This window comes from Oryctolagus cuniculus, chromosome 5 (assembly GCF_051225735.1).
Source record: "Oryctolagus cuniculus isolate XC-2025 breed Fujian yellow rabbit chromosome 5, ASM5122573v1, whole genome shotgun sequence".
Taxonomy (NCBI): domain Eukaryota; kingdom Metazoa; phylum Chordata; class Mammalia; order Lagomorpha; family Leporidae; genus Oryctolagus; species Oryctolagus cuniculus.
The window spans coordinates 145550498-145576519 of NC_142871.1; the positions used below are offsets into that span (position 1 = coordinate 145550498).

At 40.7% G+C, this 26022-nt stretch overlaps 1 protein-coding gene across 4 annotated transcripts in view; it reads right to left on the bottom strand.

The window, feature by feature from the left end:
- Positions 1-7: 7 nt before the first annotated feature.
- Positions 8-26022, bottom strand: part of DEK (DEK proto-oncogene) — a 42672-nt gene continuing 16657 nt past the window's right edge. Inside the window, exons 7-12 of one of the 4 annotated variants that reach the window (XR_016234744.1) lie at positions 24115-24303; positions 16759-16854; positions 7838-7973; positions 7419-7567; positions 1943-2011; positions 8-1497 (exon numbers count right to left, since the gene is read on the bottom strand). Coding sequence is in view for 2 of the 4 variants with exons in the window: in XM_051832581.3 (XP_051688541.1) it covers positions 1486-1497; positions 1943-2011; positions 7419-7567; positions 7838-7973; positions 24115-24303 (555 nt within the window). In the remaining 2 variants the exon portion in view is untranslated. Of the gene's footprint in view, positions 1498-1942; positions 2012-7418; positions 7568-7837; positions 7974-14902; positions 15095-16758; positions 16855-24114; positions 24304-26022 lie in introns of those variants that run through there. The other 3 variants (XM_051832581.3, XM_051832582.3, XR_016234745.1) reach the window with 3 other exon arrangements.

Genomic DNA, 26022 nt, shown 5'->3' on the forward strand with positions numbered 1-26022 from the left:
CCACTGATTTAGATTTATAATTTTTATTGACAAGGTTTGTAAGAATATTTAAAATCAAAGGCCAATTCTTAGGTCTCCGTTAGTTACTTATTCCATTCATTAAATGTACTTTCCCTAAAGTCTTAAGAAACAAGTCAAGCCTATGAAAACACCTGTTCACATTCAACATCAGTTTTACATATTTCTGTTCTATGATGCATTTTTCAACACTCAATTGGTATATCAAATAATTTTTTATAGCAGCATGTTTTAGTTTAAGATTCAGAGATTATTTAACAAACTGATTAAGACAAAAGATAAAATCAGTCTCATTCAAGAGTGGTCCATATGCTGATCACCTAGAATCCTGATTGGCCAAAATTTCAAACCCAACACAAATATACTGAATTTCTTTAAAGGTAAAAATAAGCTTATTATCACTTCTGAGAAATACTTTGTCAGAGATAGCGGCTACTGCCTAACATTTCTGGCATCTTTATCTAGTTCCTTTATCATCATTATGAGGGTGATCAAGTTTCCTGTAAATATGAGCAATTTATATGGGCAAAGCAGTTAATAAGAATCGCTTCATTTACTAATAAGCCAAATGTGCTTGCTTGTATGTAACCCCTCTCCCCAAAGTTTTTGAAGCTTTGATGTATTGATTTTGGTCTGTCCTTAATATAAAATGTATCAACGAACATTTTTGCTGAGTTAACACTAAAACTACAAATTGATGACACTTTAAAGGCAAAGCAGGGGAACTGTCTGTCCTGTCACTGAATTCTGACTTTCGCTGCTGTCACACTGTCTGCTCAACACTGACATTTTATCGTTTACAAGTGGAAAGACACCTACCTATGTGAGTTTAAAAACTGATCTGCACAAAAGAAATAAAAAACCTTATATACAACAAATTGGTTTTTTAAAAATACAAAAATAACATCTGTCACTTCTGTCATGCTGACAATTTGACATATATACACATGCAGGAGAGAAGTTCCATTCTAGTCCTCTGGAAAACTGTAGCGTGTGTACTGTTACATGATGAACACACCATCACTGGAGCTTTCACTCTGACAGAAGAGATGTGTATTCAAAATAGTTCATGTACTAAATGCCACAATAGTCTATGTATAAATGCCGGTTATAATAACTTTTGTTCTACCTGATTAAAAGAATGTCTTAAGCAAGCTAATATTAAGTGCACTAAAAACCACAATTCAAGGATCTATATCCTTATATAAAGAAATCAAAAATGTACAAAATACAACTATAAAAGCAAGTAACAATTACTGCCATGCAAGAATGTTAACTAAAAACTGCATAGAAATGCAATTTAAAACGGCAAACTCAATTTTACATTAACACTGAAGATAATAAAGGGTCAGCAGTTTAGTTCTACCACAATGCTTAACAAGGATTTAGAAAAGGAAATACATTCTCTTTGCTGGTATAATGGTATAAATCAGATCTTCGAATCTATGGGAACAAGTCATCTCAGTCTCAAGAAATTAGCTGTAACAAAAGATAAACGTTATTTTATCATATCCACCATATACTATGTATACATAAATCACAAAACCATTCCATTTTGAACTCACACCTCTCTTATTACTGTGACTCTGGGAAATCCACTGGGATCAGCATAGAACTACAGCTATTGTTGATCTCCCCTGCCTTTGGCCACGGACAGAAACCTATGCTAGAGTAGTTGGGCATGCAACACTGAAGTGCCTCACTACCCACACACACTAGGAGAACGCATCTTCACCCGAGTCTGGGTTTTGCCACTAACTGTCCAAATTTTAAGGCTCTCTAAAATGGGAACAAAATGAGCTATATAATCTGAGGATCACATATGGTAATTCAGTGACTTGAGTATTTTGGAAAACATACAATACTTGATACAGCTAATTTGATAGGTTCAAAATAATCAAACTTGGAAAACAGAAATACTTACTTCTTTAACAGTTGTTTTTATGAAATCTTTTCTTTCAGTTAAATCATAAGCAGGATAATTTTCATATACCTGGAGTGAAAAGGAAAAAAATTATAAGATCTTAAAATTTAATGACATTCTTTGAATTAGAAATGTATGCTACATACAAACAGCTGCACTTACATTCTTTTTCTTAAAAAAGATTTATTTGAGAGGCAGAGTTACAGATAGTGAAGAGGGAAAGACAGAGAGGTCTTCCATTTGCTGGCTCACTCCCCAAATGGCTGCAATGGTGGGAGCTGAGCCAATCTGAGGCCAGGAGCTTCTGGTCTCCCACGCGCGGTTGCAGGGGTCCAAGCGCTTAGGCCATCTTCTACTGCTTTCCCAGGCCATTGCAGAGAGCTGGGTCAGAAGAGGAGCAGCGGGGACTAAAACTGATACCCACACTGGATGCCAGCGCTGCAGGCGGAGGATTAATCTACTGCACCACAGCACCGGCCCCTGCACTTACATTCTGATACCAATCTGCTTTACCAAATTCTGCTGCAAATGTAAAGCTTTAATATGGTACACAAAGCAGAAAACTAGTATATAAACATGCTCGTTGCTTTAGAAGCTGAATCTCAGGTAAATTACCAATAAACATGGTGAGGAAAACATCTAGACAGACCTTTGTTAAGTGAACTAAGTTCTTTACAACGGCAGGTTACCTCCCAGATTCGTGTCGGTTGCATCATCTAACACTTTCTACATATGATCCCACACGGTTCACTTCAATGAACTTCAGCTTCTACTCAATCCCCTCCTCAAAGTGAAATCACTAAGATACAAGTAGTCTTACGAGTTCTCTACTCCCAAGACTCTGAGTTTTCCTCTTTTGTTAACTTTCTCCGCCCCAAGACACCCGCTGCTTGATGTCAAGTGCTGACCCTATATGCTGAAAATCTGTAAGGACCAGCTGGCTTCATTCCTACAGTTACCATACAGTTCATGATCAGCAACTTTTTCTGTTAAGGACCAGACAGTTTCCTTCACAGTCCTCAACTATGTGGTTATAATGTTAAAAGCTACCACAGACAGTACTTAATAGGTGTGGTTGTATTACAATGAAACTTTATTTACCAAACCAGGTAGTAGAATGCATTTGGCCTGCACAACCGGTTAAAGCCACAGCCTGCAGCACCAGAACCCTATATTGGGCCCTGGTTCGGTTCCAGACCCAGCTGTTCCACTTCCCATCTATCTCCCTGCTAATGGTCTTGGAAAATGGCCAGAGTGCTTGGGCCCCTGCCATGCACAAGGGAGACCCAGAAGCTCCTGGCTCTTGGTTTTGGCCTGACCCACCCCAGCCATTGCAGCCGTCTGGGGAGTGAACCAGCAGAAGGATGATCTCTCTTCTCTCCTCCTCTCTCTCAAATAAATCAATATTAAAAAAAAAAAAAAAAAAGGATTTGGCACACCAGCCGTTGTTCGCCAACCCTTGCAAAAAATATCGATATTTAGGCCAGCACTGCAGCTCACTAGGCTAATCCTCCACCTTCGGCAACAGCACCCTAGGTTCTAGTCCTGGTTGGGGCGCCAGATTCTGTCCCAATTGCTCCTCTTTCAGTCCAGCTCTCTGCTGTGGCCTGGGAAGGCAGTGGAGGATGGCCCAAGTGCTTGGGCTCTGCACCCGCATGAGAGACTGGGAGGAAGCACCTGGCTTCTGGCTTCGGATCGGCACAGGGCGCTGGCTGCAGCACGCTGGCAGTAGTGGCCATTTTGGGGGCGAACCAACGGAAAGGAAGACCTTTCTAACTCTGTCCAAAAAAAAAAAAAAAAAAAAAAAAAATCGATCATTTAATTCCCCAATTTGTTTGCTCCTTTGTTTTTCCCCAGCAAAACCCCAACCCTGAGTTGGTCTAACTAGCCATTATTGTACGGTTAAGCCTACAGGTTGCAGTGTGAAAGAAGGACTGGTCACGTTTCAGGGCCTCCCCAACGGTCCCCTGGTCCGTGGTCAGATTCTCCTTGCACTCCTGTCAATGGCAGTTTCGTCTCCTTACTCAAGTGTCCCACATATCTGCTCAGCCAAGAAGCCATTATTATGAAGTCCTTCAAGTTTCAGACTTGACTTCCTTCTTCTCTGGCAGTATCTGGATTCACCCATCATTTTTGCCTCCATTTTTCAACTCTCCAGTAATCACAAGTTTAAGAAATTTCCTGGGGGTTGGCACTGTGGCATAGTGGATTAAGCCACTGTCTCCATCGCTGGTATCTGATATGGGCATCAATTAAAGAGTCCCAGCTGCTCCACTTCCCATCCAGCTCTCTGCTGATGGCCTAGGAAAAGCAGCAGAAGGTGGCCCAAGTGGTTGGGCCTCTGCAACCACATGGAAGACCCAGATGAAGTGCCTGGCTCCTGACTTTGGCCTGGCCTAGCCCTGCCCATTGCAGCCATCTGGGGAGTTAATCAGCAGATGGAAGTTTTTTCTCTCTCTTCCCTTCTCTTTCAAATAAAAAGGAAGGAAGGAAGGAAGGAAGGAAGGAAGGAAGGAAGGAAGGAAGGAAGGAAGGAAGGAAGGAAGGAAGGAAGGAAGGAAGGAAGGGAGGGAGGGAGGGAGGGAGGGAGGGAGGGAGGGAGGGAGGGAGGGAGGGAAGGGGGGAAGGGGGGAGGGGGGGAGGGGGGAAGGAAGGAAGGAAGGGGAGAAGGAAGGAGGGAAGGGGGGAAGGAAGGGGGGGGAAGGGGGGAAGGAAGGGGGGGAAGGGGGGGGAGAAGGAAAGAAGGAATAAGAGGAAGAAAGAAAGAAAAAGAAAACCAATACTTACTGCTTAGCCCCAAACAGGCTCTCTCTCTCTCCCTTGGCTTTTTGAAAAAATACTTTCATAATCTACTTGTGTACTTCCAACTACCTACTATTTTCCTTCTAAAGCAAGCTGCTGAAATGTGAATTCATCCATCTTCCTCACTACTCACGAGTCCTGCATCTAAGGGAACTGCTTTTACCACTGCCTGCTATGACCACTGCCATTACAGACCACCCTGTGGAGTCCAAACATGTCCTCACTTCACTGAGCCATGTTACTAATAATCCCTTTTTAAAACTTAAGTGTGTTCACAAAAATTCTTCCAATGTACAGAAATAATCTCCAATTTCCCATCCACATTCCTTGTCCCTCTTTTCCCCCAGAGGAAACTTCCAGTGGTCAGTTTGGTGTATAATCTTTCAGACCTTAGTAAAAGTTAATTTATACACATAAAATAGCAGTATCATTTTCCTATATTTACATAAATAAGAGTAATATTCTCTATGTTTTTAAGATTTAACAATACCTGGAAGGTTTTTCCATGTTCTTTTGAACTGCTACACAGTATTCCAAAAATATCAATGTACCACAGTTTAACCATTTCCCTACTGATGGCCAGTTAGGTTGTTTCTGGTGTGCAATATTACAGACATGCTGAACACTACTGTAATCATTTTATGCAGATGTGACTATGTCTTTCAGAGACCTAGAAATGGAATTGCTAGGTTAAAGGGCATTTGCAATTAAAATTTTACTACTACCTTCATGTCCTCTAAAAAAAGCTATTACAACTTAAAGCATGAGTACCTGCTTCCCTGTATACTTGCCAATAATGAAAGCTGTCAATCTATAGTTTTTTGCCAACCTACTAATACTACCCCCTTTTAATTTCTACCTCCCTGATACTAGAGAAGGTTGAGTGTATATTTTTTCTGTGAAGTGCCTTTCATTTCCACTTCTCATTGACTTCTAAGTTAATGCTTCTTCTTTATCAGTACTATCCTCTTGGTTTTCATAGCACCGCTCCCTCTGGTCCTTCTACTACTGACTCTACAATTTCTTATACTTTATAGAAAATACTTCTCAACTGTGGTATCAACAGTCTTAAGGATCTCATCACCCTAAATCTTCCTTCCTGGGCCACCTAATTTATACTCCTGGTTTTAACTCACAATAGTATCTTAGCCTAAATTTCCATCCTAAACCAGAAAAATATTATGTGCATAATTTTGCAAACTTGGATATTCCAAACACTCCATCTCAAAATGTCTACCCAAAAACCTCACCTTTTCTTTAAAAAGCATTCTCTATGTTCTATTCTCTATTGTGATTAACACCCCTGAAGTTCTCATTTCCACAATGAAACAGCATTTGATCAGCTCTCTTGTTTTCAGACTTGGATTTGGCAACCTGATTGCTTTAAGATATTAATTGGGTTTCCTGCCTCCCTCATCTCATCTTCTTACCAGTCCACCCTTCTGTATGTTTCTAGGATGACTTTAAAAAGTTAAAATACGAATGCATTTTGTCTCCAGAATCTCAGTGATCTACCCAGTCTCCCAATTCTCCATTAGTTTCAGGAAGAAAACCAAACTCTATAGTAAAGCATAAATAAGATCTACAAAACTCTTTAGTATTCACTAACTTCCTCCCAATCCTAGTCTTGAGACATACTAGTTACTATTCAGTGAGTATTTTGGTGTGTCCTTGTTCTTCAACTGTATGGGAACTGCTGATGCTCTGCCCAACACATCAGTTAAAAACCCCTCCAAATCCCCCCTAGCATTTTCCCTAAGCCGACAGTCTTTCAACACAGCCCCACATACAGTGTACTCTAGTTACTGAATTGTCTGTCTCTGTCTCACTACTGGGGTGGGGAACATCTGGCCCACAGGCCATATCCATGAAATCATTTGGTTTGGCCTTGCCAAGGCAACTGCAGATGGGACTAGAAATTCAATAAATCTATAGCAGAGTAATTTTTAGTTGGTAATTTTGTATGGCTCATGACTGATGCTATAAATATCCAAATGGCCCTTGGCGGTAAAAAAGATTCCCCATCCCTGCATTAGACCATAAGCACCCTTTAAACCAAGTAATGGTTTCTCTGGTTCTACCTGTAAGTAACATCTAGCCCTTTGCCTGATATGCAGCAGAGGCTCTATAATTGTTGAATAAACAAAGCAATAATCAATGTCCTAAAAAACGGTGTGGACTATTTCAACTTCGTACACTTTGAACTTTAATTAGATTTTACTGTAACAAATTATATATTCTAAATTCTGGAGTCATACTCAAGACCATAACATTTTATTTTCTGAGAAGTACTGGAAGAATTTCATAGCCATTTGAGTTAAGAAGCTAATCTCTAGCAGTTCATTTACCATACCAACAAACAAATAAGGTTACAGTCCAAGAATGCATTAGTAAAGAGTTTCTACACCAAGATGATTTTGTTTCTGGTTTAGAATGTATCGTTTACTTTTATTTACTCTAATTCTGTTCATTTCAATGTTACTTACAGAACAACTGGATTAGGACAGAGATTCTATTTTATTTAATGAGGTATCCTGGCACCTTAAGAGTACCTGGCATATAAATATATACAAGAAATATACATTCAGTAAATTAATGCTCAAAAGGTTCTAGCTTCAGATTAATTAGGGCTGATAAAATTTTTCAAGAGCAAAAATGAAGTTGTCTTAATTACCTCTTTACAAATCTGCTTCATTGTGACTTCCTCCAAGTTAGCATTGGCCAACAATTTCTTTACTGTTTCCTTTAACTCTTCATCTGTAGGCGGTTTCTTCAATTTTTTAATTAAAGGTTCATCATCTGAACTATCCTCAGATTCACTTTCTAAAAATAAGACATTTTATCAAACATGAATAAAACCTTTTCTTACATAGCAAAATCAGTTAACTTTTAAGACAAGTTGGGAAGACTTTTGTAAACTTTCATCAGATTCTCAGAGTCCTGGATCTAAAAAAAGAAAAATTGTAAATCATCATTTAGATGCATATAGGTACATGCATCCTGCTTTTCTCCTGATGTTCTTCACAGTTTACATGTTTTCTTGTTATGCACATGATATACAGCTTTCAGACTGTGGATTCATTTCTAACATACCTTTCTTGGAACTGTTCTGATTTTTCTTGGTGGTGCTGCTGTCTGCTTTCTTAACATTAGCACTTTTTACAGACTTCTTACTTTTCGCAACAGCTTTCTGCTTAGGTTTTTCTCTTTTGGAAGTCTTTTTTGGTGGCTGTTAGAAATGCAAAATACATATATTGATGAGATTCATTGTCTTCCCTCTAGTTCCCCTAGATCCCTTAATATTAGAGAAAATCAACATATTAGTTATCAATAACTGAAAATTACCAATTTTTGATAGATTACAAATACTCAACAAATTATATCCCAGTATAAATTTAAGCCTAAAAAACAATCAGAAAAAAAATAATATGTACCTTAAATTTGTTCTGCAATATGGACAGGAAACTTTTTATTACAATTAATACTGAAAAATATCCAAAACTAGATGCTATTATATTATCCTCTTACTATCTTGCCCTATTAGAATCTAAGTTCCCTCAAACAGTATTTTTCACTTTATGTTTCTGTGTGGGAGCAAACTGTTGAAATCTTTACTTAATGTATGCTAAACTGATCTTCTGTATATAAAGAGAAACGAAAATGAATCTTGATGTGAATGGAAGGGGAGAGGGAGTGAGAAAGGGGAAGGTTGCAGGTGGGAGGGACGTCTTGGGGGGGAAGCCATTGTAATCCATATTCTGTACTTTGGAAATTTATATTCATTAAATAAAAGTTTAAAAAACACACACACACACACACAAAAATTTACCAATGCCAAACGATGAGTGGGGGGGGGGGGGGTAATCTAAGTTCCATGAGAACAAGAATTTTTTCCACCTCTTATGTTCACTGATGTGTCCCTGACTTATAAAATAGTACCTGATACCCAGCAGTTGCTCAATAACCATTTATGAATATATGAAGAAACCAATGCTCAGTGATGTTTTGTCCAGTCACATTAATATAGATCTGACTCTAGAACTTGTCCCTAAACAGTAACCTGTTGCTGATTAAAGAAAAGCAAAATACACACATATGCACATACGAATAGATTAAAATGAGAAAATTATAGTACACTTTGTCCAAATCAGAGTCTCTCAAACTAGGAAGCATTAATTCATTTAATTTACATTCTCAAAGGCAAAAATCTAAACATCAAGATAATTTAAATTATTAACTTTATACACCAAAACTAGTGAAAGGAACAGAATGTTTCTCCCAGTGTTTTATTCTTGAATCTGAGTTATCACAATACAGTTTTTTTAATTAAGTAATTTAACATTTATTTTAAAGACAGAGACAGAGACCAAGCTCCTATCTGCTGTTCACTCCCCAAATGCATGCCACAACTCAAGGAGGATCAGGCGAAAGTCAGGACCATGGAACTCAATCTAGGTCTCCTATGTGGGTGACAAGAACCCAAGTATTTGAGACATCATCGACTACCTAAGCTTTTTGCTTATTTCCTAATGCTATGAGATATTCTAGACCATGGGAGTTGTGAAAAGTCAATAATGGTTCATCAGTTTGTTATAACTAACTTACCTGGATACATTAGACTCTGAAGGAAATACTAAAAATTCCTAAGTTTTGATGTGTTTAATATAAAGAGTAATCCCTACTATATGTATCATGTCAAAGGCTAATAAAATCTGGATTTACATGTAAAAAAAACTAAGTACTGAAATGTTTGAGAGCAAAAGAGACAAGGATATTATAAGCATTATTTGACCCCTATTCACATTCAGTAATTAAAAATATTGAATCTTTTTTAAACCCTGTCATCAAAAAAAATTGTTTTATTGATTTGAAAAGCAGAGAATTAGAGAACCAGAGGCAGAAAGAGAGAGAAGAGAGTCTTCTATCCACTGGTTCATTCTCTAAATGGCTGCAATAGCTGCAGCTGGGCTAATCTGAAGACAAGAGCCAAGAGCTTCTTCCTAGACTCCCACACAGGTGCAGGGGCCAAAGGACCTGGGCTATCCCTCTACTGCTTTCCTAGGCCATAGCAGAGAGCTGGATGGATCAGAAATTCAGCAGCTAGGACTTGAACTGGTACCCATATGGGATGCTGACAGGCAGCACCTTTCACCTGCTTCACCACAGCACTGGCCTGTCATTAAAATTTTAAAAGGTGTACACAATATGGCACCAATTTTAGACCTGCAGATTCAGAGCTTTAATAGCTTGACAAAGCAAAAACTTTTGCAGTGATAAATACAGATCAAGTAAATTCCATGAAATTTCATTTTAAAATAGGTAAGTAATTTCTATTTGTAACATCATCCTTTAAAAGGCATATGTTCTACACAGTTTTTCTAATTGGACAACTAGCCTGTTTGTTATCTAGTAACAAAATTCTTAAGAAATGAAACCATATTGCCTAAGCACTACAAAAAGATATGCTTCAGGTTGATGTTATGGTATAGCAAAGCCACCTCCTGCAGGGCTGGGATCATTTATGGGTGGATGCTGTTTCGTGTCCCAGCAGCTCCACTTTCACTCCAGTTTCCTGCCAATGATCTTAGAAAAGCAGCGGTGGATGGCTCAGGTGGTTGGGCCTCTGCTGCTCAAGAGGGAGGCCCGGATGGAGCTCCTGGCCCAGCTCAGGCTAATGTGGTCATCTGGGGAGTGGACCAGCAGATGGAGCTATGTCTCTCTCTAACTGTGATTTTAAATAAGTGAATTTTAAAAAAGTAATAATAAGAAAAGAAAGGAAGATGACACATGATAGTACAGGTGTTGGGTCTTGAGGCAAGTTAACCTAGTTTCAAATTCCAGCCCAAGATGTCCTGCAACCTAGTTTCCTCATCTACAATATAAAGAAAACAATAGTTACCTATGGTTATATGGGAATGAATGCATTAATATGTAATTTTTTAAAAAAAGATAATGTATATCAGAGACAGTCCCATTTGCCTACAATAGCCAGGGCTGGGCCAGGCTGAAGGTACAGCCAGGATTAATGGTGCCTAGCACACAGGAAATAATAAATATTACCTAGTATTACTATGAGTTAGTACTCATAGTATTACTCATACTAATACTCATAGTATTGCTATGAGTGTTTCCTTTTGTTAAGCGGGAAGTTCTTTGATTATATAAAGGCAATTTCCTCTAAAACTAGAAGTCCCTAAGTGTTTCTGAAAAGCAGGGCAGGAGGTGGGCTTCTGCTCTAGCGGTTAAGATACAGCTTGAGATGACCACATCCCATAAAAGTACCTGGGATTTAGTCCCAGCTTTGCTGCTAATTTCATCTCACTGCAATGTGTACCTGGGAGGCAGCAAGTGATGGCTCAGGTAATCAGATCCTTCTACTTATAGAAGATGTGGATCAAATTACCAGCTCCCAGCTTTGGCCTGGTCCAGCCCAAGCTACTGGAGGTATGAGAAGAGTACACCAGTTGTTGGAGTTCTCTGTATGTCTGCCTCTCCAATAAATAAATAAATAGCAAAGATATGAAGCACAGAAATTATAAAACTGTTACGACGGAATCAGTGATGTTAATACTAACTAACCATGATACATCATGCTTATTATATTATGGTAGATAACCCACCAATATCCAAATCCCTGTAATAACAAGTTATATTATTTATTCGAATTTCACTTATCTTTAGTAAGCAGCTGTGAATTTTCCTGTGACAAACTTTAGGTAGGAATTCAGTAAACTAGGCCTTTTAGCCTGATTAGTGCTGACTTGGATTAAGAGATAAAGCTGAACAAACTAACTTCATAGCTAGCTGAATGGTTGTGGGCAGCAGTAAGATAACTGATGCACTCACATCTGTGCTCTAGGCCTGCAGGTGACAGGAATCACTTCAGCCACTCTGAAGATAAGTTAATAGGTAGAGAAGGAACAGATAACTTTGGAAAACTGGAGCATCTCAAAGAAAAACTCTTGGTATTGAGGCCCAATACCAAGCTAAGGCAAACAGGTAATCAGTACTTAGAGGTAATGGAAAAGGGAAACCCAGAAAGTGGAGAAAGCAAGTTAAACCATGTCCATTTTAATGTCATGCCAAATTTCACAGCTTCACCACTTCCGACCTCCTCCTCTACTTAAGAAAACCTCTCTCAAGACCCTTAACACAGCTTAACAATAACCTCCTGTAAATCTTTCACAATATCAATTTGATTAATTCATATTCCCATAATACCTGGTTTGTAATCCATTAAACCCTACTTTAGGGCAGGCACTGTGGTGTAATAGGTTAAGCCTCCACCTGCAGTGCCAACATTCCATATGAGCACTGTTTTGAGTTCTGGCTGCTGCTCTTCCAATCCAGCTCTCTGCCAGGGGCCTGGAAAAGCAGTGGAGGAAGGCCCAAGTGCTTGGGTACCCGCACCAGCGTGGGAGACCTGGAAGTAGTTCCTAGCTCCTGGCTTCAGATCGGCCCAGCTCAGGCCATTGCAGCCATTTTGGGAGTGAACCAGTGGATGGGAAGAACTCTGCCTCTCAAATAAATAAATAAATAAATAATCCCAGGGCCAGCGCTGTAGCGCAGTGGGTTAAAGTCCCAGCCTGCAGCGCCGGCATCCCATATGGGTGCTGGTTCTGGTCCCGGCTGCTCCACTTCCAATCCAGCTCTCTGCTATGGCCTGGGAAAGCAGTAAAAGATGAACCAAGTGCCTAGGCCCCTGCACCCACATGTGAGACCAGGAAGAAACACCTGGCTCCTGGCTTTGGATCGGCACAGCTCCAGCCGTTGCCGCCATTTGGAGTGAACCAACAGAAGGCGGGCACTACAGACAGTGGCTTTACCTAGTACACCACAGCACTGGCCCCTGAAACTGAATTCTTAAGACTTTGAAGTTAAACTTCCTAGGGTTGGATGTGGCACAATGGGTTAAGCTGCTACTTTAGGGTGCCAGCATCCCATATATGTACTGGTTCAAGTCCCAGCTGCTCTATTTCTCATCCCGTTCTATGATAATGGCCCAAGTATTTGGGCTTCTGCCACCCAGAGTTAGGAGATCTGGACAGTTCCAGGCTCCTGACTTAAGCCTGGTTCAGCCCAGGCCATTGCAGCCATTTGTGGAGTGAACCAGCAAATAGAACATCTCCAACTTCACCTTTCTTCAAAAAAAAAAAAAAAAAAAAAAAAAAGCCAAACTTCCTGGTTCAACTCCTGACTGTACCACTACCTTTGCATTCTCAGGCAAGTCACAGACCCTCCTCTGCCTGTTTCCTCATCTGTGAACATGGAGGAGTAATGCTACGATCACTTTACTGACTTTCCCATCAATTTTGTAGCTCTGACATTGGGATATTATTTTACACAAACATGGTGCTTTTAACAGGCCCTGGAAGTTTGATGAATTTTGGCAGAGAAAACAGCAAAGAAAACAGGCATTTAATACACATGCATCTATTAAACAACAGTTATTTACAAGTCTGTTTTCCAACTACACTGCAAGCCTAAGGGCAATCTGACAATCTCTGTGACATCACGAATTACCTATTTAGTTCTATCTAACCCCAACTACTAGGAGTGCTTGCCTTACAGTAGCCACTTTAATATTTATTATGTTCACCTCTATATTATTTATAGGACCTAGCTGACCTATACTCAACCCAGGTTGTATTAAAAAAGTAATTAAGAGGAAAATGCAGTTGTATAGCACTGTACACACATGATCTCATGAGCTAAAAAAACAAAACTGAAGCGAGTGTTTGACTGACATTGGGGACACTTCTATCACATTGCCTGGGATCGTGTCCAAGCTTCAATCTCCATTCCAGCTTCCTGCTAACGTGTACCTCAGCAGCATGGGTGATGGCTCAAGTGGTTGGGTCTCTGTCACCCTTGTGGGAGACTTGAATTGAGTTCTGGCTCCAGGCTTTAGCCCAGCCCAGCACTGGCTATTGCTGGCAGTTGGACCAGCAGATGGGAAATCTATGTCTCTTTCAAATATATAAAATTCAAAAATGGAAAAAATGATGTGACCTCAAAGACAAAAATCAAATTGTTTATCTCATTACAAATGGGGGCACAGTTTTAAGTGAGCCAAAACCTTACAGCTAGCAAGAAGCAAGACCTTTGATTAGGTCCAGTGTGTCTATGTTGAAACTATTCAATTAATAATTAGTAAGCTAGGGCCAGCACTGTGGCAAAGCAGGGAAAGCTACTGCCTGCAGTGCTGGCATCCCATATCGACGCCGGTTCAAGTCCCAGCTATTCCATTTCTGATCCAGCTCTGCTGAGGCCTGGGAAAGCAGTAGAAGATGGCCCAAGTCCTTGGGCCCCTGCACCTGCATGGGAGACCCAGAATAGGCTCTTGGCTCCTAGCTTCAGACTGGCGCAGCTCTGGCCATTGTGACCATCTGGGGAGTGAATCAGCAGATGGAAGACCTCTCTGTAATTCTGCCTTTCAAATAAATAATCTTAAAAAAATAATCCAGGTGATGCCATAAACCTACTTATCATATTGTTAAATGCATATCTGTTCCCATTACATACAAATGTTACTAATGGTAACAAGGAAATAAAAATGCTAGCAGAAAATACAGAACCTCAACAAAGAAAACCAATTCTGACCTTATCCTCCAAACTTTGCACTGGCTCTAGAATTCTTTATTTAGAATAGTTATTATATACATACAAAGCTAAGATGGCTCTTAGTGTAATACAACCATAATTTCCCAATTTTTTATTTTTGTGATGCCAATTTCTCTGTTTTTCCTTCAAGGCTCAACCTTTTACCTTGTCTCTAAAGTGTCTGTGCTTGGATCCACAAAAAGGGGGCAAATATTCCCTCCTCTGAACTTCTACCTGTTGTTTTTGCTTCTTGTTTTTGCTTCTTTTGTATTCTATACTTTTTCCTTTCTAATCTTTGACCTCCCTCCTCATACCAACTAAGCTGAATTGCTTAAAGGTAGACACTTCTCAGCCTCCAACACAAAGCTCAACAACTTGCATTTAGTTTCTTTGTAATTATATGAAAAAGTAAGATAGGAAAAGATACCTGGGGGCTAGATGACCTTTAAAGATTTGTTGAAATAACACTGAAGCTCTTTTTCACTAAAATCCACTTGCTAAGACAAAGATTTTTCTATTAATAGCAGCCAAATTTCTTGTTTTTTTTTTTTTTTGTTTTGTTTTTTTTGTTTTTGTTTTTTTTTTTTTTTTTCCATTTCACCATCTTCTGGTACAACTTACCTACATATATTTTACATTTAAGAGGAAAAAAAGAACAAAGACCGCTATGTATCAAACCATGAACAATGGGCCCGGGCACTTACATATTTTTTGAGGCTCCCCAGCTGACTCATCCAGCTATGCCATCTAAAATAAGAAATCCATTTTAGTCTAGATCTGTGGCCAAGCTGTTCCTTTAAAGTGCTGGATAGTAAATATTTTTGGCTTTGCTAGCTACATTTTTGGCTGCATATTCATTTTGGGATTTTTTTTTTTTACAATCATTTAAAAATGGAAAAACCATTCTCAGCTTGTAGGCAATATAAAAACAAGCCTTAGGCTGGATCTGGTGTACAGACCAGTTTATCAATTCCTAGACCAGATTATGAACGCTTGGAGATATAACCATGTAAAGCAATCAACAAGATAATGCCTCAAGTTTTGGTTTAAAGTTTTGATAAGCAGAAGTGGATTTACTCATTTACTTCTGTAAAGCTATTGCTTAGAATTAGATAAAAATAAAATTATATTTTTATCTAATTAGCTTTTATTTTTATCTAATTAAAATTAGATTTTTATCTAATTTCTTCTGTTGGGAGAACTCTGAAGACAATTTTATGAACTAAGATATGTAGGAAGAGTAATACAGAGAAACTATGAAAGATTATATATTTATTATATTCTCAGGCACAAAAAGGAGGCTATATTCCTTATCTCTCAAAAGTCAATGAGATCTAAGATGGGAAATGCATGGCACATGGAAGATTCTCAATAGTTTCTTCCATGTATGATCTAATAAATGCCTACTGAATAAGTGGTATTCCTCCTCAGGTAGACTATCAGTTCTTGTAAAACAGGGTACATGTCTCTTGTTTGTTTTTTCTTACTTTGCAAAATGCTCAGGTATAGACTAAGAATCATTTGTATGACAGAGAATGATTCACCAACTCCCAAAAGGTTGCATGAGTCACAACTATGACCAACCACACAGGTGCTCTATGGTCTTTTAGTTCTTTTTGCTCTACTTCTGGCCATACAACTGTACAAATGTGTTTGCCAAAAGCACCCTGCCTTCCCCACTCTCCACGTGTCTTTATTCATATGTCCAACTTTCCTCTCCATTTAAGGTTAACTATAATTGGGACCTCTTCCGTTTCTCCCATTTCACAATATATAGTCTCCTTTTGAAATCCTGTAAATATTAAGTATCAAGTGGCATTAGGGTAGAAATTTATCTGTAACCCCAACTTAGCATACACCCTATTGACTTGAGCAATCAAAAAATGGTTACATTAGAAATCAAGTACTGGCCCCATTTTAAGTCTCTTTTTTAATAGTCAGAAACCTTTACTTTAAAGAATTATATGGCATTCTAAAGTAAAAATGTTGAAGGTGTGATAGACAGTGAGCATCTTTGTTATTTAATCAAATAGGAGCCAAGACTAAGTCTTTTAATAAAAAGAAATTAAAAAAAAGAAAAATGTAGCTTTCAAATTGTTATGGCATCTATTTTTAAAGACTGGTTTGTTATTTCCGAATATGTTGCAAGTGGTTTGATCAGGACTATCATCTATTTTAGACATTCCAATAAACTAAAGGGGAACGGATTAAAAATGACAGCTGACTTTAATTTCAGCTAGTACAATGTACTATAATCCAAAATTTTAAGATACAAATTTCCAAAAGTTTGAAGGTGATTTTCCATGTCTCTGATAACCATAAGGGTACAGGTCACAGGAATGACACCAGTACTTTTTTGAAGGAAGGCAAATTAAAAAAAAAAAAAAAAATCTTGGGAGAGTATGGCTTACCTATCTTTTATAGGCAGCTGGGCTCTTGAAGGAGGGTCTCCAAAAAAGAAACGCCTGTCAGAGCCAGAACTCTGTCCTCACAGCAGAAAGGATGTACTGCGTGAACAGATGAACAAAATAAAAATTAGCTTAAAATACACTATTCTTTTAACAACTTGGCTGAGGAAACACAGAATGCCAAGAGAAAAGAATGTGCAAGTCATAGTTTTATAAATCTATATGTTGTTTCAACTTTGCCTTCCCACAAAATTTGAAAGATTGTGTAATACCTCTGTTCAAATTATCCGATTCTTTGTTTTTTAAAAAAGAACAAAATATTCACACCTACCACTACCAAGCCCTCAAATGATTCAAACAGTTTATCAAAAATTCTAACAGAAGTGTCTGATTTGGTAAACACTGTAGGACAACTCACTTTTGATCTGCTTTCCTTTCATAAAGGCAAGAAAGCTAGCATGTGGCTCTCACAGCTTCCCTTGCAAGTAGATGGCCATGCAGCAAAAATCTCTGGGCTGGTGCTGTAGCACAGTGGACTAAGACTCCACCAGCAGCACTGGCATCCCGTATGGACACTAGTTCGTGTCCTGACTGCTCCTCTTCCGCTCCAGCTCTCTGTTTATTGTCTGGGAAAGCAATGGAAAATAGCCCAAATGCTTAGGCTCCTGCACCCATGTGGGAAACTGGAAGTGGCTCCTGGCTTTGGATCAGAGCATTTCCAGCCATTGCAGCCATTTGGGAAGTGAACCAGTGGATGGAAAACCTCTCTTTCTTCCTCCTTATCTGGAACTCTGCCTCTCAAATAAATAAATAAAATCTTTAAAAATGTTTTTTGTAAATGTTATTATACAAGGAGATCTCTGATAAAAGGTATCCTTTCCAGGGAAAAAAATGCTGAATACATTTCAATATGAGAACACCAAGATAAATCCTAAATATTCATAAAAATTCACAAAGTTCAGGCTGGCATTGTGAAATTGTTGGTAAAGCCTCTGCCTATGACACCAGTATCCCACATGGGTACCAGTTTGTGTCTCAGCTGCTCCATTTCTGATCCAGCTCCCTAATGCATTAATGGCCTGGGAAAAGCAGTGGAAGATAATCCAAGTGTTTGGGTCCCCGCCACCCATGGGGGAAACATGGATAAAGCTCCTGCCTTCATCCCAGCCCAGCACTAGCTGTTGTAACCCTCTGTGCACTAGTAGATGGGAGATCTGTCTCTCCCTCTGACTTTTAAAATAAATAAATGCATCTCAAAAAAAAAAATTCCAAGGTTTTATAACTTTTCTAAAATAAGATGCTATAAAAATAGGAAAAAAAAAAAGAGGTATAAGGTTAAGATAAAGAAACAGTACAAAGTAACCAATTAAGGGTCTAAAAGACTATTACAACTATTTTCTCTAAAGGGCACCATCTGTAGTCTTTTCTCGGTGCTTCACGTTAACACCTATGAACAGCATGACAGAACATGGCTTAGCCAGCGCCGTGGCTCACTAGGCTAATCCTCCGCCTAGCGGCGCCGGCACACCAGGTTCTAGTCCCGGTTGGGGCACCGGATTCTGTCCCGGTTGCCCCTCTTCCAGGCCAGCTCTCTGCTGTGGCCAGGGAGTGCAGTGGAGGATGGCCCAAGTGCTTGGGCCCTGCACCCCATGGGAGACCAGGAAAAGCACCTGGCTCCTGGCATCAGATCAGCGCGGTGCGCTGGCCGCGGCAGCCATTGGAGGGTGAACCAACGGCAAAGGAAGACCTTTCTCTCTGTCTCTCTCTCTCACTGTCCACTCTGCCTGTCAAAAAAAAAAAAAAAAAAGAACATGGCTTAATCTGTCTCATTTAAGTCACTTCCCCTAAAGGTGTTAATCCAATATGAAAACAATCTGATTTTCAGAATAAGTTAATATGAAATAACTAAACCTGCTTATTTCCCTATTCTCTCAAAGAAATTCCACCTTCCAGGTGCTTCCTAGTTCTCAATTGTTCTTCCTTTCCTATTCTAAGAAGCCGGTGAGTAAGAGCCAAGCTAGTCAGGGAATTCAGAATGGCTCTTTCATAAAGAAATTACTAAGGCACCTTCAGGAAGAGCATCCTCTTGAGTTCAATCCAAGGAAAAGAATCACAAAATTATCACAAATTAGTCACTATGCATCACAGAAACAGGTACAGGAACAGAAAATCCGTAAACGTTTTAGGAATTATCAATACAGTAAAATTTTTGCGAAACTTTTTAAGAACTGCCATTTTGTTAACCATGTGGATTTCAGAGCTTTCACTTCAAATATAATGAATTCAGTTACTAATTATGTTCCTACTCTTCCACACAACTAAAGTTGATTATAAAATCTAGCAGGCCAGTGAATAATATTCAAACTCATATACTTCACTTTAACAGAATTTGAACTGGATTTCCGCACAAAATTTATGACTTTAACAATTATTACAGATTATATTTGGACTATATAGTCCAAAGCCCCCAATTTATAGAAGTAACTGGAAAAAGTAAAATTAATCTACTGAAGTTTTATAGTTATTTATCCTAAGAACTAAAATTTAAGACCAAGAAGCTGGGCCAGCATTGTGGCATAGCAGGTTAAGCCTCCACCTGCAATGCCAACATTCCATGTGGACACCAGTTCAAGTCCCAGCTGCTCCACATCTGATCCGGCTCCTTGGGAAAGCAGCAGAGGACTGCCCAAGTGCTTGGATCGCTGAACCCATGTGGGAGAACCAGCAGAAGTTCCTGGGTTCAACCTGGCCCAGGCCCAACTATTGAGGGAACAAACTAGTGGATGGAAGGTCTCTGTTTCTCCCTGTGTGTGTGTCTCCCTCTCTCTCTCTGGAACTCTACCTTTCAATGTGAAAGAGATCTTCCATCTGCGGGTTCACTCCCCAAATGGCCACAACAGCTGGGGCTGGGCCAGGAGCTTCTTCTTAGTCTCCCACATGGGTGCAGGGGCCAAGCAATTGGGCCATCTTCCACTGCTTTCTCAAGCACATTAACAGGAAACTGGACTGGAAGTGGAGCACCCAAGACATGGACAGGAACCCGTAAGAGATGCTGGCATTGCTGGTGGAGGCTTAACCTGCTACATCACAACGCTGGGCACCAGCCCAAAGTCATACAGTAATAATCCAAGGTAGAGGTGGGATCTAAACCCAGCTTCCAAAACCCATGGTTGTAATGGTAATGTCTCCATGAAAGAAAACTTAACCAATTTATATTCTGTGACAACTTTTTACGCTTTTAAAAAAAAAGCTTAGGAAACAACAAAAGTCTACAAAATAGTAAATAACACAGATAGTAAATAACCAAATATTTATTGAATGAGGAATACTATTACTTTAAAATTGTCACCATTACACAGAAGCTACTTCAAAAAGGGTCATGGAAAACCAGTATTAAAGGGGCGGGCACTGTGGCACAGCGGGTAAAGCTGCTGCCTGCAGTGCCGGCATCCCATATGGGCGCTGGTTCTAGTCCTGCCTGCTCCACTTCTTATCCAGCTCTTTGCTATGGCCTGGGAAAGTGGTGGAAGATGGCCAAGTCCTTGGGCCCCTGCACCCACGTGGGAGACCTGGAAGAATGCTCCTGGCTTCGGATCAGCACAGCTCTGGCCATTGCAGCCAATTAGGGAGTGAACCAGCAAATGGAAGACCCCCCCCACACACTGCTTCTCCTTTCAAATAAGCAAATAAATCTTTTTAAAAAAAGGTATTAAAAGGCCGGCGCCGTGGCTCAATAGGCTAATCCTCCACCTTGCGGCGCCGGCACACCGGGTTCTAGTCCCAGTCGGGGCGCCGGATTCTGTCCCGGTTGCCCCTCTTCCAGGCCAGCTCTCTGCTGTGGCCAGGGAGTGCAGTGGAGGATGGCCCAGGTGCTTGGGCCCTGCACCCCATGGGAGACCAGGAAAAGCACCTGGCTCCTGGCTCCTGGCTCCTGCCATCGGATCAGCGCGGTGCGCCGGCTGCAGCGGCAGCCATTGGAGGGTGAACCAACGGCAAAGGAAGACCTTTCTCTCTCTGTCTCTCTCTCTCACTGTCCACTCTGCCTGTCAAAAATTAAAAAAAAAAAAAAGGTATTAAAAGGTAAGTTTTAGTTTAAGCTAAATTCATAGTTTTTCCTTCTCCATGAATTTTTTGAACACCCCATATATGCACACATGAACAATGTTTTTCATCCAGGCATCTAAATCATGAAAATCTTGGTGCTCACACTGTATCTTAAATATATATTCCTTAGCCGGCGCCATGGCTCACTTGGCTAATCCTCTGCCTGCGGCGCCGGCACCCTGGGTTCTAATCCCGGTTGCTCCTCTTCCAGTCTAGCTCTCTGCTATAGCCTGGGAAGGCAGCGGAGGATGGCCCAAGTGCTTGGGCCCTGCACCCGCATGGGAGACCAGGAGGAAGCTCCTTCGGATCGGTGCAGCACGCTGGCCATAGCGGCCATTTGGGGGGTGAACCAACAGAAGGAAGACCTTTCTCTGTCTCTCTCACTAACTCTGCCTGTCAAAAAAATATATATAGATTTTTTATTGTGAGAAATACAGATAGTCATCTGCTATATTTGTAACCATTTTTCTTAATTATGAAGCATTTTACACTTCACTTTACAGAAGTCTTTATGAAATTTGACATTAAAACAAGCATGAGAAGCAGGCATTTGTGGCACAACAGTTAAGACCCTACTTTAGGGGCTGACGCTGCACAGCAGTGGGTTAAGCACTGCCTGCAGTGCCGGCATCCTATATAGGCGCTGGTTTGAGTCCTAGCTGCTCCACTTCCAATCCAGCTCTCTGCTGTGGCCTGGGAAAGCAGTGGAAGGTCCTTGGGCCCCTTCACCAATGTAGAGATCTGGAAGACACTCCTGGCTCCTTTCTTCAGATTGGCACAGCTCCAGCTTGTGGCGGCCAATTGGGGAATGAGCCAGCAAATGCAAGACCTCTCTTTCTGGCTCTCCCACTCTCTGTGTAACTCTTCCAAATAAATAAAAAAGACCCTACTTTAGACAGCTGCATCCAATATTAGAGTATGTGGGTTTGAGTTCCTGTTCTGCTAAACTCCAGCTTCCTGCTAATGCATTCCCTAAGAAACAGAAACTGATGGCCAAAGCAACTGGGTTCCTGCCACCCATCTGGGAGACCTGGACTGAGTTCTGATTCCTGTCTTTAGCCTGGCCTAACCTTGGCTGTTGCACATGGGCATTTGGGAATTGAACCAGCAGACAGAAGATCTCTGTCCGCCTTTCAAATAAAAACAAAAACAAAAAAAGTGAATTTTCAAGAACCTCAAGAAAAATATACACTGAATACATAAAAAAGAGTTCTCTACATCTCTACTGTGTGGTGCTCAATGGAGATGGATTTCTCTTCCAGAAAACATTTGGTAGCATTTAGAGACTCTTCTTGTGTCTTAACTGGGGGCTGGAGTACCCTCCACAACAAAGAATTATCTGGTCCAAAATATCAAGCTGGCATTAATTAATCCAATTTCTACATAAAACAAGAGACACGGCCCAAACTTGTAGAGCAAGTTCTGACCTAAAAGGAAGGCACCAAAAAGAAATTAAAGAGTCTACCGAAACACCATTTACAGCAGGAACTCATCTCCTAAACCACTCTCCTTGATCTGCTTGACTGAAAACACACAGCAGAGGTGGATCAAGTCTAGCCTCTGCTTCCAGAAAGAGAGAGAAGAGAGAGAAGAGAGAGAGAGAGAGAGAAAGAGAGAGGGAGGGAGGGAGGAAGGGAGGGAGGGAGGGAGGGAAAGAGGGAAGGAGGGAAAGAAGGAAGGAGGGAAGGAGGGCAGGCAGGCACCAAAGATGGTGAAGTTAACCCTTTGAACTGTTCGTCAGTTCTCTTACTTACTAAGTTTTACTTTGGAAGCTAAAGGTTCAACATTTTACTACTTCTCCTAAGTAACAAGAAAAAAGCAAGCATTCCTAAATGATACAGGACTTATCACTGATCAAACTTCAAACTCTATTTTTAAAAAAGTATTTATTTATTTGAAAGGTAGAATTATGGGGTGGAGGGAGACATAAAGGAAAGATCTTTCATCCACTGATTTTACACAACTGCCTCAACAGTTGAGGCTAAGACAGGCCAAAGCCAGGAGTCTGAAACTGAATCCAGGTCTCCTATGAAGGTGGCAGAGACCCAAGCACTCTGATCATCTGTTCCTGCTTTCCCAGGCACATCAGCAGAGAGCTGGATCAGAAGTGGAACAGACAAGCACTCCTATGAGATGCTTGTGTCACAGGCAGCAGCTTTCCCACCCACTCTGCCAACACCAGCCCTACTATCCTCATTAAATAATCCCCAATAGGTTGAAAATAAATGATGGTAGGGGTTGGAGCTGTGGCACAGTGGGTTAAAGCCCTGGCTTGAAGTGCCAGCATCCCATATGGGCACCAGTTCTAGTCCCGGCTGCTCCTCTTCCAATTCAGTTCTCTGCTATAGCCTGGGAAAGCAGCAGAAGATGGCCCAAGTCCTTGGGCCCCTGCACCCACGTGGGAGATCTGGGAAGAAGCGCCTGGCTTCGGATCAGCACAGATCCGGCTGTTATGGCCATCTAGGGGAGTGAACCAGCCATTGGAAGACCTCTCTGTCTCTACCTCTCTCTTTCAAATAAATAAAATAAATTTAAAAATAAAAGAAAACACATGCTGATCATTAAGCCTCCTGGGGTTTCTTTGGCTACAAAGAATAAAATGGTCCACTTTATACTATAAAGTATTAATAAACTACAAAGAATGTGTTCCTATGTTCAGGATACCAATTCCTTCCACTTGGTGAAAATCTGGACTTCTAGATCCAGCTCAAGGACTCAAAATCCATTCCACGCCAACTTTTACCTTTTTCCACCTCTTACATTGCGGCATGGCAATGAAACTCAAAGTTCCTTAAGGAAGAGATGAGTTTATATTTAACTATTTCTGCATCTTCACAACTAAAAGCAGCCAATGCGGGGTCCAGCATTGTGGCACAGCAGGTTAAACCACCTGTGACTCTGGTCCCATGTGAGTACTTGGGTCCCTGTCACCCATGTGGGAGACCCAATGGAGTTCCAGGCTCCTGACTTTGGACTGGTGCAGCCCTAGCTGTTGTGGGCATAAGGGAATGAACCAGTAGATAGAAGATTCTGTCTCCCCCTCTCCATCTCTGTAGCTCTTTCAAATAACCAAAAAAAAAAAAAAAATTTTTTTTTTGGACAGGCAGAGTTAGTGAGAGAGAGACACAGAGAGAACAAAAATGTTAAAAAAAAAAAAAAAAAGGCAATATGGAACTGTTTTCTGGCTGTCCTACTATAGCAAGAATATTCAGCTCTCTCCATGAAAATGATTTAAGCATAGATTTAACAATTTACCTCCTCTTCACTTTCTTTATCTTCATCCTCTGAAGACTCTTCCTTGTTTTTCTTTTCGTCTTCATCACTACTAGACTCATCTGACAGAATTTCAGGATATTTGGTTCGCTTCGCTTTCCTTGTTGTTCCAGAACTGTTGCGTTCCTTCTTACTGCCTTTACTAGAAGTCTTTTTAGACTTTGGCAACGGCTGTGTACAAAAATTTGAAATAATGAATCAACAATATTACAAATTTAAGAGTTTTTGGAACTGTTTTTCAATTTAAATGCTCTCAAGAAATCCCATTTACAAGCTTAGCACCTTTACACCTGCACACTTCATGTGTCAGGTTAACTGAAAACTGAGATCAATACTCTTATCTGTGTTCTAAACACTAGTAAGGTTCTTCAGAAATACTGAGAGAAGTATGAATCCTAGGTTCTAATATGCAACCACATCCCAGGATCCTGTGTTAAGCTCAGCCAATTATTTACACGCTATTAAGACATAAGCATTAAAATTATCACTGCCAGACGTGCACCTTGCTTTAAAGGGCTCCCTATAGTGGAGGGGGGAGCTGGTACTGTGGTGTAATGGGTTAAGATGCCATCTACAGTGCCACATTCCACATGGGCACAGGTTCGAGTCCCGGGTGCTCCTTTTTTTTTTTTTAAAAAAAGATTTATTTATTTATTTATTTGAAAGAGTTACAGAGAGAGAGAAGGAGAGGCAGAAAGAGGTGGTTCACTCCCAAACTGGTCACAACAGTTGGAACTGTGCCTACCTGAAGCCAGGAGTTTCTTCCGGGTCTCCCACATGGATGCAGGGGTCCAAGCTTTACCCACTACACCACAGTGCTGGCCCCTTCTCCACTTCTGATTCAGCTCTCTGCTATGGCCTGAGAAAGCATTAGAAAATGGCCCAAGTCCTTGGGCCCTGCACCCACATGGGAGACCTGGAAGAAGCTCCTGGCTTTGGATCAGCCCAGCTCTGGCCACTGTAGCCATTTGGGGAGTGACAGCAGATGGAAGATTTCTCTCACTGTCTTTCAAATAAATAAATAAAGATCTAAAAAAAAAAAAAAAAAAAAAAAAAAAAGAGGAGGGCCTGCATTGTGGCATAATGGGTTAAGCCATTGCTTTTGATGTTAGCATCCTCAGTTTGTGTCCTGGCTGCTCTACTTCCAACCCAGTTCCCTGCTAATGCACCTCAGAAAGCAGAGGAAGACGGCCCAAGTGATTGGGCCCCTGCCACCTAGGTGGGAAACTCAGAAGCTCCTGGCTTCAGCTCAGCCCAGCTCTGGATATTGTGGCCATTTGGGGAGTGAAAGAGCAGATCAGATCTCTCCTCCTCTAACTCTGCCTTTCAAGAAGTAAATAAATCTTGGGGCTGGCACTGTGGCACAGCGGGTTAAAGCCCTATCCTGTAGCACCAGCATCCCATGTGGGCACCAGTTCAAGTCTCAGCTGCTGCTTTTCCAATCCAGCTCTCTGCTATGGCCTGGGAAAGTAGTAGAAGATGGCCCAAGTCCTTGGGCTACTGTACTCATGTGGGAGACCTGAAAGAAGCTCCTGGCTCCGAATCAGCTCAGCTCCGGCCATTGTGGTCATTTGGGGAGTGAACCAGCAGAATAGAAGACCTCTCTCTGGCTCTACTTCTCTCCGTAACTTTTTCAAATAAATAAAATAATTCTTAAAATAAAAAAGTAAATAAATCTTACAAAAAAAACCTCGTCACCAATTAAACATCCCAAATTTGTGAATGAGCTGCAAGTGTAAATTTATATTCATATTATCTCTGGCCTCTGCTTTCAACAAAACAATAATTACATTCTTGCTGAAGCTTGTGAACACCCAATAAATGTTGGGCATGTTAATTATGATACTAAGAATCACAAAATAGGGACAATGCTTTTACTGACATTCAATT